Source organism: Mustela putorius, unplaced genomic scaffold (genome assembly GCF_011764305.1).
Source record: "Mustela putorius furo isolate JIRA1106 unplaced genomic scaffold, ASM1176430v1.1 tig00000129_pilon_pilon_pilon, whole genome shotgun sequence".
In the NCBI taxonomy this organism is placed as follows: domain Eukaryota; kingdom Metazoa; phylum Chordata; class Mammalia; order Carnivora; family Mustelidae; genus Mustela; species Mustela putorius.
In genome coordinates this window covers 17,397,581-17,412,457 of record NW_025421290.1, presented here as the reverse complement: position 1 = coordinate 17,412,457, position 14,877 = coordinate 17,397,581, and the positions used below count along the sequence as shown (strand labels likewise).

At 41.4% G+C, this 14,877-nt stretch overlaps 1 protein-coding gene across 11 annotated transcripts in view; it reads right to left on the bottom strand.

The window, feature by feature from the left end:
- The window catches only part of SYNE2 (spectrin repeat containing nuclear envelope protein 2), a 330,781-nt gene that overhangs the window by 199,155 nt on the left and 116,749 nt on the right, over window positions 1–14,877 (bottom strand). For all 11 annotated transcript variants that reach the window (XM_004738910.3, XM_004738907.3, XM_045070315.1 and 8 more), the window contains exons 19-25: window positions 13,327–13,497; window positions 8,650–8,808; window positions 8,175–8,348; window positions 5,569–5,703; window positions 3,770–3,928; window positions 847–1,058; window positions 610–700 (exon numbers count right to left, since the gene is read on the bottom strand). In XM_004738910.3, coding sequence (XP_004738967.1) covers window positions 610–700; window positions 847–1,058; window positions 3,770–3,928; window positions 5,569–5,703; window positions 8,175–8,348; window positions 8,650–8,808; window positions 13,327–13,497 — 1,101 coding nt within the window. The remainder of the gene's footprint in view (window positions 1–609; window positions 701–846; window positions 1,059–3,769; window positions 3,929–5,568; window positions 5,704–8,174; window positions 8,349–8,649; window positions 8,809–13,326; window positions 13,498–14,877) is intronic.

The following is a 14,877-nucleotide window of genomic DNA, read 5'->3' as shown; positions in this document are numbered from 1 at the left end:
TCTAATTGGTTATGTCAACACAGAAAAGGTGTTCTCCCAACCACAAAATACTGTATCCGCCTGTGACCTCATAGCCACAGCCAAAAGCAGATCTCTGAATTCAAATACACCTCGTCCTTCCCTCAACTTCGGACTGGCAGTCTGGGCTGAGACATATAGTCCATGCCCACTTACCGAAAATTCAAGAATTCAGAAAAATTCAATTCCTGAGAAAAGTAGAGGACATCCTACTGAGAAAAAGACAAATGATAAATGAACTAGTTCAGCTCAGTGAAGCTGAGGCATCTGTACAGATTAAATTCCACCTCTGGTATCCTCAACAGGAATGTCCACAGACCACATGTATTCATAATGGCAGCAAATGGTCTCTTTCTGAAAGACCTGTTTGTAACCTCAGAGGAAGATAAAGTGAGGCTCACTACAGCTGTGGCTCGTTGTATTATAATTCTTGGAAAAGGAGTCTTCCTTGCATTATTTAAACGGGAATTCTTGGCTGATGAAAATAAATCAGATAATTAAAACCAACAATTAACGAGAAGTGGATTACTATAACACTTGGCCTTTTCATTACTAGGTTTGCTCCTAAAATACATTATCCACATTTAACACCTTTTCGGTTGATGGCTGATCACGTGATTTTGCAGACGGTCCCTCCCTGTGGGCATCCCTTCCTCCATTCTCGGATGTGTTCATGGTCTCCCTAGGGAGGAATCAAAATTGCATATTAAAATCAAGGAAGAAAAATCACGCCTAAATGAGAATAAAGAACATTCCTCCTCATTTGATTTCACAAGGAGCTTCATCTCGTTTTTCCCTGATGTGTAATTATTCTCCAGAAGCACTAACTTGGTTTTCGACGTGCCTCCCGTCGTGGGCTGCAGTGTCCTACGAATCTCGGAAGCACATTTCCGCAGTCGTTCTATCTTTTGTTCATAATCTTTGAGTGCTCTCCTCATTTCTTGTTGACTCTTCTGAGAAGTCAGCTCTTCACACAGCTCCCGCAAGACATCCATGTGGTGATCTAGCTGGTACAGACTGCCTTCCTCAGAAAAGCAGGCCTGATTGAGGAAATAAAGCAGAAAATGGGCTTCAGATGAGCTTCCATGATTAGTCCATAAGGATTAGAAAGTAACAGATGCGTGTGACTTCAATATCACATTCTTTTATAGGCCATCGACTGTGTGCCTGATGTGGTTATGGGCACTGGAGAAACAAAGATGAGGAAGTCAGCCTGAAAGAGATTCACCACAGGCCAGTAATGCAGTGAATGAAACCAGAATACGTCACCCCAAAATAAGCCTCTTTTTTTTGAAGTGATCTCTCTGCCCAACATGAGGCTCAAACTCATGACCTCAAGATCAAGAATCACATGCTCTACAGACTGAGCCAGCCAGATAGCCTCTAAAATACACCTTTTTGATGTGAAAATTATTTTGAGCTAAACGCAATTAAGAAGCAGTAAACACAGAAAAAGCTCCTTGCTTCCTGCCTAACGGCCAGAAATAAAGTCTCTTTTTATTAGAGACAGACTCTCATCAGCCCAAAGATAGTACCAGAGGAATCTGCGAACAAACCTTGTTAAACTAACCCTTACCTTTGTCTTGTCAATTCCGGTCTCTTTGTCTAAAAGGTATAAAAAACTCCTTCTCTGGCTACTTCTTTGGGTCTTCATTCTCTTGCAAAGGATCCCGTGTGAACATAATAATTCAATAAAATATGTATGCTTTGTTCCTGTCCATCTTTGTCAGTTTCATTCTCAGGGACCCTCAAGGAGCCTTTTATACTCCCCTACAGCAGTCACACACACTATGGGTAGCTAGTGTGACAAGTGTTACGATAGAGCCACTGCCTACTGTAAGGAGTCAGAGAAAACCTACCTCACATGTGGGAACCATCGGAGGGAGATGCAGAAAGAACAAGGACAAGTCCCCGAAGTAAAAGCAGAGAGAGGTCCTTCCTACCAGAAGGAACAGACAAGAGGAAAAAGGCTCCAGCTGTTCTAAAACAACAGCAGTCGAGTGAGCTGGAGGGAGGGCACAGCACAGGAAAAGGGATACCGAAGGCGTGTCCTGCAGCCAGGCTGCCAAGGACCTGCGTGGTCTTCTAAGGAGCTTAGAGATGTTCTGAGAGTACGGGCGAGCCACTGACATAGGATCTGTGGTTCAGCGGGGTCTCTCAGGGGATGGATCTGGAAGATGACATGACCATCATCAAACGGGGAGAATAATCTAGGTTGGCGGCAATAGCAACACTGGTGGAAAGGAAGGAAAAGAAGAATTGTTCTAATGAGTAACAGAGGGGGCCTGGCCCCAGACTCCATCATGACTGAGCGGGAAGGAAAGGGGACGGGGAGAAGGGGAGTTCGCAGGCGACACTGTCCTTCCTGACCAACAGACACAAGAGGAAGAAGAGTTTGAAAGGAGATGGTACTGACAGGCTTTGGACATGCCGAATGGCAGGTCTCTGAAGAACACTGGTGACAGCTACTACTCAGAACCTGGAGTGCAGAGGAAAGGACTCAGCTGCAGACAGAAATTTAGGCACTAACATTACAGAGAGGGCTTTATCATTAAAACCAAAGATGGGGAGGGTGCCTGGGTGGCTCAGCGGGTTAAGTCGCTGCCTTCAGCTCAGGTCATGATCTCAGAGTCTTGAGATCAAGCCCCACATTGGGCTCTCTGCTCTGCAGGAAGTCTGTTTCTGCCTGCCTCTCTGCCTACTTGTGATCTCTGTCTGTCAAATAAATAAAAATAAAATATTTAAAAAAAAAAAAAACACAAAGATGGGGAATACCCGGGTGGGTCAGTCGGTTGAGCGTGTCTACCTTAGGTTCAGGTTGTGGTCCCAGGGTCCTGGGATGGAGCCCCTGATTGAGCTCCCTGCTTGGCAGGGAATCTGCTTCCTCCTCCCCCTCTGCCCCTCCCCATCACTTGTGTGCACATACTCTCTCTCTCTCTCAGATAAATAAATAACATCTTTAAAAAAAAAAAGAAAAAAGAAAAGAAAATGCAGAGGGCATAAAATCCCTGAGAGTAGGCATGAAACCAGCCAAAAAATAGAGACTCTCAAAACTAAAACATTAAGACAACAAAATGAAAACAGAGAAATTTACAGGGCCCTTGGCTGGCTCAGTTAGTAGAGCATGTGACTCTATATCTTGGGGTTGTGAGTTTGAGCCCTTTCACTGGGTGTAGAGATTACCTGAAGAGAGAGAAATCTGTGAAGGACACTAGGAAGAAGCTCCCCACTTCCCACCAAAAATAATAAAATAAGGAAAAGCAAAAGAGACTAATATTGGGAGAGTTACAGCAGTAGAAAGTTTAAAGGAAAGAAGAGGGGTCAGTACTGTCAAACAAACAGACGCAGTCATATAGGATGGGGGCCAGAGAGAGGTCATGAGATATGCCTCCCATTTGCTATCTTTCCCCAAAGCAGCAGTTCTAAGGACACCATATCCCTCAAAATCAACTGTGGCTACATTAGCAACAGGTGACACATTTGTAACCAGAGTCTGAAGGACAGGGGCTACGGAGACATAGCAAGGAAAGTCATGAAATATTAACTCGATGCTGAATTTTTTTCATTCTACAAAGCAAACAGCTTTGTAGTTAGAGAAGGAACTGCGTAAGGGATAGTCCCCAGGGGACAGACGAGAGCGCTGAAGTAATTTTCAGAGCAGGTTTAATCCCAGGCTAAGTAAGGACACACACAACCATGTAGGATAAACTCCAAAATAATGACAGCACTTAAATGGAAACAGGTGGTTTACCTCATGTTCCTTGATGAGACCCTTGGTCCTCCCTCTGCGAATCAGTTTCTTCTCTTTATTTATTTGTTTTTCGAGTCTTGAAATATTGTCACTGAGCTTTTCTTTTTCAATGTCTATTTTCAGTTGTTGAATATACAAAGACATCTCATGATGAAGAGCCTACCAAAAAAAAAAAAAAAAAAGAAAAGAAAAGAAACCCACAGAGGGTCATAGTCATTATGGGAAAAGAATACATTGGAAAGATTTTCATCAAAAAACCAATAAAGGGGCACCTGGATGGCTCAGTGGGTTTGAGCCTCTGCCTTTGGCTCAGGTCATGATCCCAGGGTCCTGAGATCGAGCCCCACATCGGACTCTCTGCTCAGCAAGGAGCCTGCTTCCTCATTTCTCTCTCTGCCTGCCTCTCTGCCTACTTGTGATCTCTGTCTGTCAAATAAATAAATAAAATCTTAAAAAAAAAATCCCACAATAAAAATATTTGTAGTAACAAAAGATAGAAAGGGAGTTTAAGTGGCATTCTCTGTCATCCTTGTGTCTTCAGGGAGGACGTTTTAAACTATACCAGACCCAGAAAGGAACTTTCTTTTTCTTCCTAACAACTAAAAATGTGTGTTAGCTGAACGACACTGTTAAGAAAACAGAAAGTGAGACTCAGACTGAGAAAACACATAGACAAAACGCATAACTGAGCCTATGGAAAAACAGCACGGAACTGTACTGTGTCTTCAGGATGGGATTCTGAAGTAGCGAAAAAAGGACAGAAGGGAAACATTGTGGAAATATGAATAAAGTATAAACTGAATAATGAATAGATATTAATGCATGAATTGTGACAAAGGCAGCATATTAATGTAAGGTGAGAACAGTAGGAGAAACTGGGCATGGGGTATACCAGAACTCTCTGTACTCTCTTTGTAATAATTCTGTGAATCTAAAATTGTTCTAAAATTTAGAAGTTTATTTTAAAATGTGTCTTAAGAGCACCTTCAACAGTAGACATTCAATTATATTACTTTATTTTCTGACTCCAGGCACATACATTGAATACTAATCACCCTTTTCTGAACACAATCTCTGTGGCAGAGGCTTTAGATAAATCCTTGCAATAATCCTGCCAAGTAGCTGGAGTTATCCACATTTTATCAGTGAAGTTCCTAGAAGTTAAACAACTTACCCAGGGTCATAGCTCTTGAATCTGGGTCTGTCTGCCACCAATGCCCATGCCTATTTCTCTGGGAAAGAGTGTGTGTGTGTGTGTGTGTGAGTGTGTGTGTGTGTGTGTGTATGTGTGTGTGTGTGTGTGGATACATTGTGTCTCAGTAAGGATCCAACTAGGGACCCAGGAAACACTAAGTATTTAATAACTCAGAGTGAATTAGATGCAGGGAACTGGTGAGGCGAGGGACCAAAGAGCAGAGAAGCCAGAGACTGGAAGGTGATCTGGAGATGAACCCAGCCGCCAGGCTGCTCTTTCCACGGGGCTGAAGGCTTCAGACAAGCCCAGACAGAAGGGTCACCAGAAGCTGGAACTCCGGAACCCACAGCCAGGGGAAGACACAGCCGCCAGAGATGCTGCGCAAAGACAGGGACTTTGATTCTCCCTTCTCCCCCTCCATCACCCTGTAATCTCTAAACCGTGTTGTCACTGGCTGAACACAGAAGCCAGTTGGGCCCTGGGAACCTCGGGATTGACCTCGCCATGATACCAAGCACACAGGGACACTAACAGTGACCAAGCACAGACAGGCCCCGGGGTTGGCTCTCCCAGAGGAAGCCCAGACACATGTGCATGTCCTTACCTCCCACTTGGAGCAGGCAACTCTACTCTCTTCTTCCAAAGACAGCTTCACACCCTCAGTTACATTATTTTTCAGTTCTTCAACAGCCTTCAGATACTTGGCCAGACTTTTAGAATTAAGAATTATTAGTGCTTCCTAGAAAAGAGAATGCAAATGAGAACATGAAAGCCTCATTCTATTGCCAAGTCCTCAAAGCTCATTTTGGTAGGTCTTTAATAGGCACAATTAGGAAAAGACTTTTTTTTTTTTTTTAAGATTTTATTTATTTATTTGACAGACAGAGATCACAAGTAGGCAGAGAAGCAGGCAGAGAGAGATGGGGAAGCAGGCTTCCCACTGAACAGAGAGCCCGATGCGGGGCTCGATCCCAGGACCCTGAGATCATGACCTGAGCCAAAAGCAGAGGCTTTAACCCACTAATCCACCCAGGTGCCCCATAGGACAAGACTTTTTGAAATCAACAAAGATTTAGGGGAGACTTTTTGTAAAGTAAGGTTGACATCCCTTTTACATCTCTTGAATTATTTTGAAAAGAACTGCAAGATACTTATTATTCAAATGTAGTCACACATTTGAGAACCACATAAAGGCTTCCTTAGGATATTCAGGATGACTTCTGTTACCCTCTGATAAATAATTAAGAGGATTATTGTGCAGGGTAATGAGCCACTGGCGCTGTTTCCTCTAAGGTTCTTAAGTACTAGTGAGTGGAGGACCATACTTCCTTGACAATACCATATGAAGAACATGGCGGCCTGTATTAGAGATTTGTGTTGCAATAAGACACAATTTATAGCAGGGTTAACAGGCAAATATTTCGTCTTGTGCATAAGGCATTTTTATGCTGCCATGAGTCAACATTACCTTATTGTCAACTTCAAAGTTTTGCCCAGGGCCAACCACACTGGCAGTCCTGCCCCAGAGAGGGAGCGGCTGTAGACAGAGATGCATCTGATCCTTATCTCACGCTTACCTGCTCCCAGGGAGTAGTTACCTGGCAATTACCTGGCAGAAACCTAGTTAATTAGCAAATGACAGAACAAAGAATAGTCTAGGGCTTGCAAAAGAGGCAGAAAACCTACAAGAGACAGAAGACAAAAGTAATTCTAGGGAATAAGGCAATTAAGCCGGGTGGGAATTCGCTGATGCCCTCATGGCATCTGTTATGGGCCTCCTGCAGAAAAGATACAGTGCTGAGCTCCAGGACTCCCCTCCACGGCCTCCGTGAGGCCTGCGAGATTTATGACCTAGGGAGACACTAACCCACATGCTGGCAGGAGGCTCCTACTATTCATGTGTCCCTGGAGACCCAGGGTCTCAGGGCAGGACCTGGCAGTGCAGGAGTCTTGCTTCTGTTTGAGAACAGATCTACTTTACTAAATGCCAGAGAAAAAAGGCGGGGGAGGAGGGGAAATCCCTGCCTCAGATTCCAAAAGGCAAATGGTCAGAAGGTCAGAAAGAGGAAAAGCGGTGTCAGCCCAACACCTCTAACTCCCCCTCTCTGGTAGAGAAGGGGCCTGCAGCCTCCATGTCTCCTCTGCCTTCTGTCTCTCCTGAGCAGACCCTATCAGCATCCTGACATGCAGCCCAGTGATTATTACGAGAAACACTGAGAACCACTGACGCTATAAGGTCAGTTTAGTACTCTCAGCAACCTGGGAACAGAAGTGGCAAAAGCCTACAGAGGGAACCAGTCAAAGGGGGTGACTAGCAATGTGTGCACAGCACAGATCAGGCAGGGAGGGTTCTGAGGTCATGGGAAAAGCAGTGTCGAGATGGCTGATAAGAGGGGGCCCTGTCTGGTTCACAATGCAGAAAGCCACACAGGGAATGAGGCCCAGAAAAATGAAGGAGGGAATGAGACTCCCAAAAAAGTGTGGGGGTGCCCCCCGACCGGTGCCTAATGCATTTTAAATGTTCAGCAAGTGTATGAAATGTTGAATAAAGGAATGAGCAGAAGGATACCCATCACTCAACCTCTCCAGTGTGTCCAGGGGTAGAGCCTTGACTTACTTTTACTTCCTATCCCCCCCAAGCACCTGCCCTATGTTAATGACTCTCAGGTTTGCACACATCTTCAGCCCCCTCTCAAGCCAGGAAAAAGCAACCTGAAAGTGCCTCCGGCCAGAAAAGCATCCCTGGATCTTGAACTACCGTCAGCATTAGGTCCACATGGAACTTTTATCAAAGCATTTTAATAATAAAAGTGCTATTTCACATTCAGAGAATTTTACCTATCCCAAGTGCCTTTACTGGCCTCATTTTCATTTAAAGTCTCACAATGAACTTGGTAGCTGGCATTATTTTACCCATTTCACTAATGTGAAAAGCAAGAGAAATTAAATCCATGCTCACTATCATAGAATCAGCTGTGCTCTCGATGCACTGCCCCTGAGTCCACTCGGCAGGTCTATAATAAAATTTAAATTGAAAAAATCATTCATGTTAATGTCTATTTTTAATAGTTTCCGGGAACAGCGTCTAAAACTGGGAAGCTTTGTCAAGTTACCATAACTTTGTAACTACAGGGATGAAAATACCTCGATTTCAAATGAGACATGTAGCCAATAATAAAGAGCCTACGTTTGATGCCAGAGAAGTCCCACCTTGTATTTTGAAATTAGTCCGCTCTGGCTTTCTCGTTGTCCAAGTAATTGCTCAGCCCTTGTCATGTAGGAGTCGAGCTCCTTCTGTGATTCTTCCATCTTCAGCCTGACATCCAGGTTGAACTCGGCATCAGCTGAGTTTTTTAATGCGGCAACTAATTTTACCATACTGATCTGCAGAGACAAAAAAAAATTCTCAACGCCTGACCCAGCTGTTCAGTAAGTCATAAATTAATAAATACATTCTTTGAGTAGTAACTCTTAAATTCCCACTAGATATAAAAATAGCCTATTTATTATATTGGTATTTTCTAATATGCTCTGAATTATTTAAAATACATATATAAAATGCAAAAGTAATATTCTATAAAACACTGCCCATGTCTAGGGCAACCCCTCCCTCTCTTCCCCATCCTCCCAATGACCACTCACTTTTAAAGACAAATTCATTAACTAGGAAATACTAAAGAGAGACCTGAACTTTCTCTTTGGCTTCTTGAATCTTCGTCTGAAGCCCAACTGTGAGAACATGTTGAAGGGACTCCTGGCTTGAAATATTTTGTACATCCATTTGTAAGATATCTTCAGTTCTAGACATAAGCTCCTCATACATAGAGCCTTTGGCAATAAGGTGCTATTAAAACAAAGTGAGACCACAACAGAAATTCTGATTAAACTTTAAACATTGGCCTTAATCTCATCACAAAATCATAAAAATGAGGTAAATCCCAAATGAGATAAATCTGTACTCTAGAAATGTTATTTTAAAAATTCATTTTGAAACTTTGTATCAGAACAGACTCTGAGAAACATAGGCTTTTACAGATTATTCTTTATACAGTAAGCATGGCAATAAACTAAAGCCTAGAAGTAATGCAACGCCAATTGACAGAAAATAAGTTGAGTGAATAGTAATAAACTTTAAAATGAAGTTGTTCTAAGTCAAATCAGTTGGAAGGAAATAAAGTAACCGTTACTGGAGAAAATGACTACTGGAAAATAAACCTTTTTAAAACTATGCTTTCTACCACATACTAAAAATAAATTTCAGATGGATCAGAAAGTTACATATAAAATAGGAAACTATGAAACAGAAGAAATTATCCATGAAAACTAACATACTCTCTCTGGGTATGAAGCAATTTTGGGGGGGTAAGAGTAGAAACATAAACACAAAGATTTTCTATGTAAAATAAAATAAACAACCTAAAAGTCCATGAATTGGTAAAAATATATGCCATACAAATGAAAATGTGTCATGACTCAAAGAGCTTATAAATTCTGTAAGAGAAGTACCAAGATCCCCCCATTCAGAAAACACATAAACAGATAATTTACAGAAACAAATGGTTGAATAATACATAACAGATAGTTCAACCTTACATGTAATAAAATAAGTACAAATTCAAAAAATAACAAGGTACTGCTTTTCAATTATCAAATCAGCAAAAAAATTAATCACAACTCAAGGATGGTCTGAGTATGATAATATAGAAATCACACTTTGATATCAACTAGATAAATGCTGACTTTATTTATCTTAGAGCAGTGCAATATTGTGCAATATTTAAATGTCCTACACCAAATGTACTACATTCATTTATCATTTTAATGTTTTTCTCTTTTTCATTATTAAAGTAACAAAAGCTCAATTAAAAAACTCAGAAATGGAAAGGTACAGAATGTAAATCGAAAGCTTCTCTTCTTCCCCATTCTTCCCTTTGTGGCCATTTAAGTCAATCATTCACACATTCATTTTAAAAATACTTGGTTTGCATCTACTAGGCAACAGGAATTGTGCTAAGAGTGGGACATAATACAGGATCAACAAAGAATTTAGTTCTCTGTTTATCTTTACACACATTTTTCTATGCATGTAAAAGCATGAAGTATAAAATGCAATTGTTTTATCCTCAACGTCACTCATTATCAGGGAAATACAAATCAAAACTATGATGAAATACCATCTCACAACTGTCAGAATGGCTAAAATTAACACGAGACAACAGGTGATGGCAAGGATAAAAGGGAACCCTCTTATACTGTTGGTGGGAATGCAAACTGGCACAGCCATTCTGGAAAAGAGCATGGAACTTCCTCAAAAAGCCAAAAGTAGAACTACCCTACGATCCAGCAATTGCACTATTAGGTATTTACACAAAGGACACAAAAATATACATTCGAAGGGGTACATGCACCCCAATGTTTACAGCAGCATTATCAACAATAGCTAAACTATGGAAAGAATCCAAATGTCCACCCACCGATGAATGGATAAATATTGTATTTATACAATGGAATTACTCATCCATCAAAAAGAATGAAACCTTGCCATTTGCAACAAAGTGAATGAAGCTACAGTGTATTAGGCTGTGCAGAATAAGTCAATCAGAGAAAGACAAATACCACATGATTTCATTCATATGTGGAATTTAAGAAACAAAACAGATGAACATTTGGGAGGGTGCAAAAAGACAGAGGGGGGAAACGAATTATAAGAGACTCTTTTTTTTTTTTTTTAAGATTTTATTTATTTATTTGATAGATCACAAGTAGCCAGAGAGGCAGGCAGAGAGAGAAGGAAGCAGGCTCTCTGCTGAGCAGAGAGCCCTAAGCGGGACTTTCCAGGATCCTGAGACCATGACCTGAGCCGAAGGCAGAGGCTTAACCCACTGAGCCACCCAGGCACCCCAAGAGATTTTTAACTACAAAGAACAAACAGGGTTGATGGAGGGAGTTGGGTCGGGGACGGGCTAGATGGGAGATGGGTATTAAGGAGGGCACTTGTGATGATGAGCACTGGGGTTCCATGTAAATGATGAACTGCTGAACTTGATTTCTGAAATTAATATTGAACTATATGTCAAGTAACTAAAATTTAAATTTAAAAAAAAAAACAACCGTTTTAAAAACCATTTTTAAAAATCACATCATCTATACTGCTCAGCAATTTGCATTTCTTTTTTTTCCCTTAAGATTTATTTATTTATTTGACAGAGAAACAGCATGAGAGGGAACACAAGCTGCGGGAGTGGGAGAAGGAGAAGCAGACTCCCGGATGAGCAGGGAGCCCGATGTGGGGCTCAATCCCAGGACCGCGGGATCATAACCTGAGCCTAAGGCAGAAGCTTAACAACTGAACCACCCAGGAGCCCCAGCAATTTTTTTTTTTAAATTTTATTTATTTGACAGAGAGAGACAAAGCAAGCAAGGGAACACAAGCAGGGGGAATGGGAGAGAGAGAAGCAGGCTCCCCACCGAGCATGGAGCCCCATGTGGGGCCTAATCCCAGGGCCCTGGGATCATGACACAAGCTGAAGGCAGACGCTTAACAACTGAGCCACCCAGATGCCCCGCAATTTGCATTTCTTTATGCACCATATATCTTGCTCTAGTAAAGAGCTACTTAATTCCTTGTTAACATAAATATATTCCTGTATGTTTGTATTTTCATTGTTTACAGAAGGCTTTAAAATATTGAATTTCTCATTCCTTGCTCATTTCTTTCACTAAAATAAATTCTAGTTATAGCAAATCAATAAATATAAAAATAAAATAAAAATAAATAAAAGCACTGACAGATGGCACAGGTTAACTTTTTTTAATATTTACAAAGCAACAAAAAATACCATTCTGGGGCACCTGTGTGGCTCAGTGGGTTAAGCCTCTGCCTTCAGCTCAGGTCATGACCTCAGGGTTCTGGGATGGAGCCCCGCATGGGACTCTCTGCTCAGTGGGGAGCCTGCTTCCCCCACTCTCTCTCTGCCTGCCTCTCTGCCTACTTGTGATCTCTGTCAAATAAATTAATAAAATCCTTTTTTAGAAAACCATTACTATAAACCATGAAAACACAAAATGCTATATAAACACCTTTCAGAAAGGCAGGTTTAAAAAAATAATTATATAAATATTCCTTTATCCCAGGAACTTTCCATCTTGTTGTAATTTATGACATGCTCCATAAGTTTTATAGCTGAGCGGGAACTCAGTAAAAACCTCAATTGTAACTTCTTTCCCAGGAGAACTGAATGATATTAAAACACACTCTTGCCTCATTGCTTTTCAATGAGTTGAACTGCCAGAGAATAAAGACAGAGCGGTTTTAACAACATCCGTCACCCTCCCTGCATCAAGGAAGGAAGGGAAAGTGGCTTAATCAGTGGGTGAGCTTTCAAAGCACGGATCCTATAATCTCTTATAGTCACAGGGCACTGACCTATCTGACACATCATGTCCCCACTGCCCCTGGAAACAAGAGAATATTTTAATCTCCATTCTGTAGCTGGGAAAATTAGTTCAAGAATTGAGAGTCATAAGGTAGTATTGGTGGTCTCCTAACCTATTCTCTGTCTTCAAGCAAAATCACAGCAAATGATCCAGGGATGACAATCCATGCAGTTATTAAAACTCTGAACAAAGAAAACTCAAACAGTCCTATTACTACTTATTTTTTTTAAAGATTTTATTTATTTAGAAATAGAGAGAATGAGCAGGGTGAGGGGGCCACGGAGAGAAGGAAAAAGAATCTCAAGCAGACTCTCCACTGAGCACAGAGCCCAAGAAAAAGCTCCATCCCACGACCCTAAGATCATGACCTGAGCCAAAATCAAGAGTCAGACACTCAACTGAGTCACCCAGGCACCCCCTATTACTACTTACTTTAAAACTGTATTTATCGGGGTGCCTGGGTGGCTCAGTGGGTTAAGCCTCTGCCTTCGGCTCAGGTCATGATCCCAGGGTCCTGGGATCGAGCCCCGCATCGGGCTCTCTGCTCTGCAGAGAGCCTGCTTCCTCCTCTTTCTCTGCCTGCCTCTCTACCTACTTGTGATCTCTGTCAGATAAATAAAGAAAAAATCTTTAAAAAACAAAACAAAACTGTATTTATCTTTTTTTTTAAAGATCTTATTTATTCACCTGAGACAGAGATACAGAGAAAGAGAGCATGAGCAGGGGGAGGGAGAGGGAGAAGCAAACTTCCACTGAGCCAGGAGCCTGATGCGGGGCTCCATCACAGAACCCTGGGATCATGACCTGAGCTGAAGGCAGACACTTAACCATCTGAGCCACCCCAGCGCCTCAAAACCTTGTATTTATCTTAATACTTAAGTCCACAACCATGAAATCTATCCTTTTAATACTTTTACACTCATACCTGCAAACGCTCTTCCACTGAGGCATCGACACCCTCTTGATGTCTCAGAAGCTCCAAAAGAGATTCGGTTTCTGCCTCCCAGATTTCCACTTGTCCAATGAGTTTTTCAACCTCTTCAGCCACTTGAAATTGCCCTGTGAATTCATTTTCTTTTTCACGTTCTTCCCCAGCCTACAACAGTCACAATTATTGCTAAGAACAACATTTATATTAGAAAAGAATTTTCAGTTAAAAAAAGAAAGTTGTGTATTTTTTTCCTGAAGACAACTAATTCAACCTATTTATTTTAGTAACTTAAAACCTAGTTTTGGGACAATGATAATAGCACTTTATGATCGTATTAATCACTTTAGAAAGCAAAAATTTTGTTCACATATATTTCCTTTTTTTTTTTTAAGATTTTATTGATTTGAGAGAGAGAGCAAGCACGAGCATGGGGAGGGCCAGAGGGAGAAGCAGATGCCCCACTGAGCAGGGAGTCCACACGGGGCTTGATCCCAAGACCCTGGGATCATGAACTGAGCTGAAGGCAGATGCTTCACCAACTGAGCCAACCAGGTGCTCCATGTACACATATATTTTCTTAATGAGAATATCATTCCTATCATTTATTTACTATCAGCTCCACTTTACAGATAAAAAGATTAAGGGTTAGGAAATTAGGGTAATGACTCTACAGAAATGTCTAAAACTCATATACAATTTAACTAAACACAACTCTGCGCAACAGTAGCTGTGAAACATCATCACCAGGAAGGGACTCGGAATCCAGCTTCAACACAAGGCTTCAAAATGAAGCCTTGTCCCATTAGTCATCTCTCAGTAGCCTGTAGGCTGTTATGCTGCTGCTTTATACCTTAAATGATAGATCCATTCGTAAAGTTGTTGTTAATCGACTGTATCTTAAATGTTTTAGAAGAAAATAGTATTCCACATTCTTATATTCTAAAAGCATACTGCACAACTTCAGATCTTTCAAGACTATCTCTATCTCTCATCAGGTCTCCTTATGGTGGGAAACACTGGCACTCCATCAGGGCCACTGGCCAAAGCCAGTGAAAACTTAGTTCAGGTGAAGTTGGATCCATTATTATTTGGAAGGGGGCACATTTCATAAATCCCAGGTATTATATCTTACATGTATATAATTCTTTCTTTGTTCCTTTTCCGTAGTCTTGTCTATAATCTAAATCATTGTCCAAATTTTCCAACAAAACAAGAAATAAAGATTATATTGTCCCCCGTTGTACAGAAAGGAAGCAAGACACAGGCCAGGGGCTAGACCAAAGCTGGGCAGTCCCTGAGCACAAGTCAGAAATCATCTGAAGAAAATATCAACTCTGTTTCCACAGTCTAGATGTCATGGCTGCTTCTGCATGCCTGTGAAAGTCCTCAGCGAGTAAGAGACACAGACTTGGACACTGAAAGCTCCTTCATGAAGGGATCCACTTACACATTCTAATGGAAAATGACCATACTTTAAATGTTATCCAATAATCACATTTACCACTGTTTCAACAATATGCTTTTATCAAAAGAAAAATAGCGAAG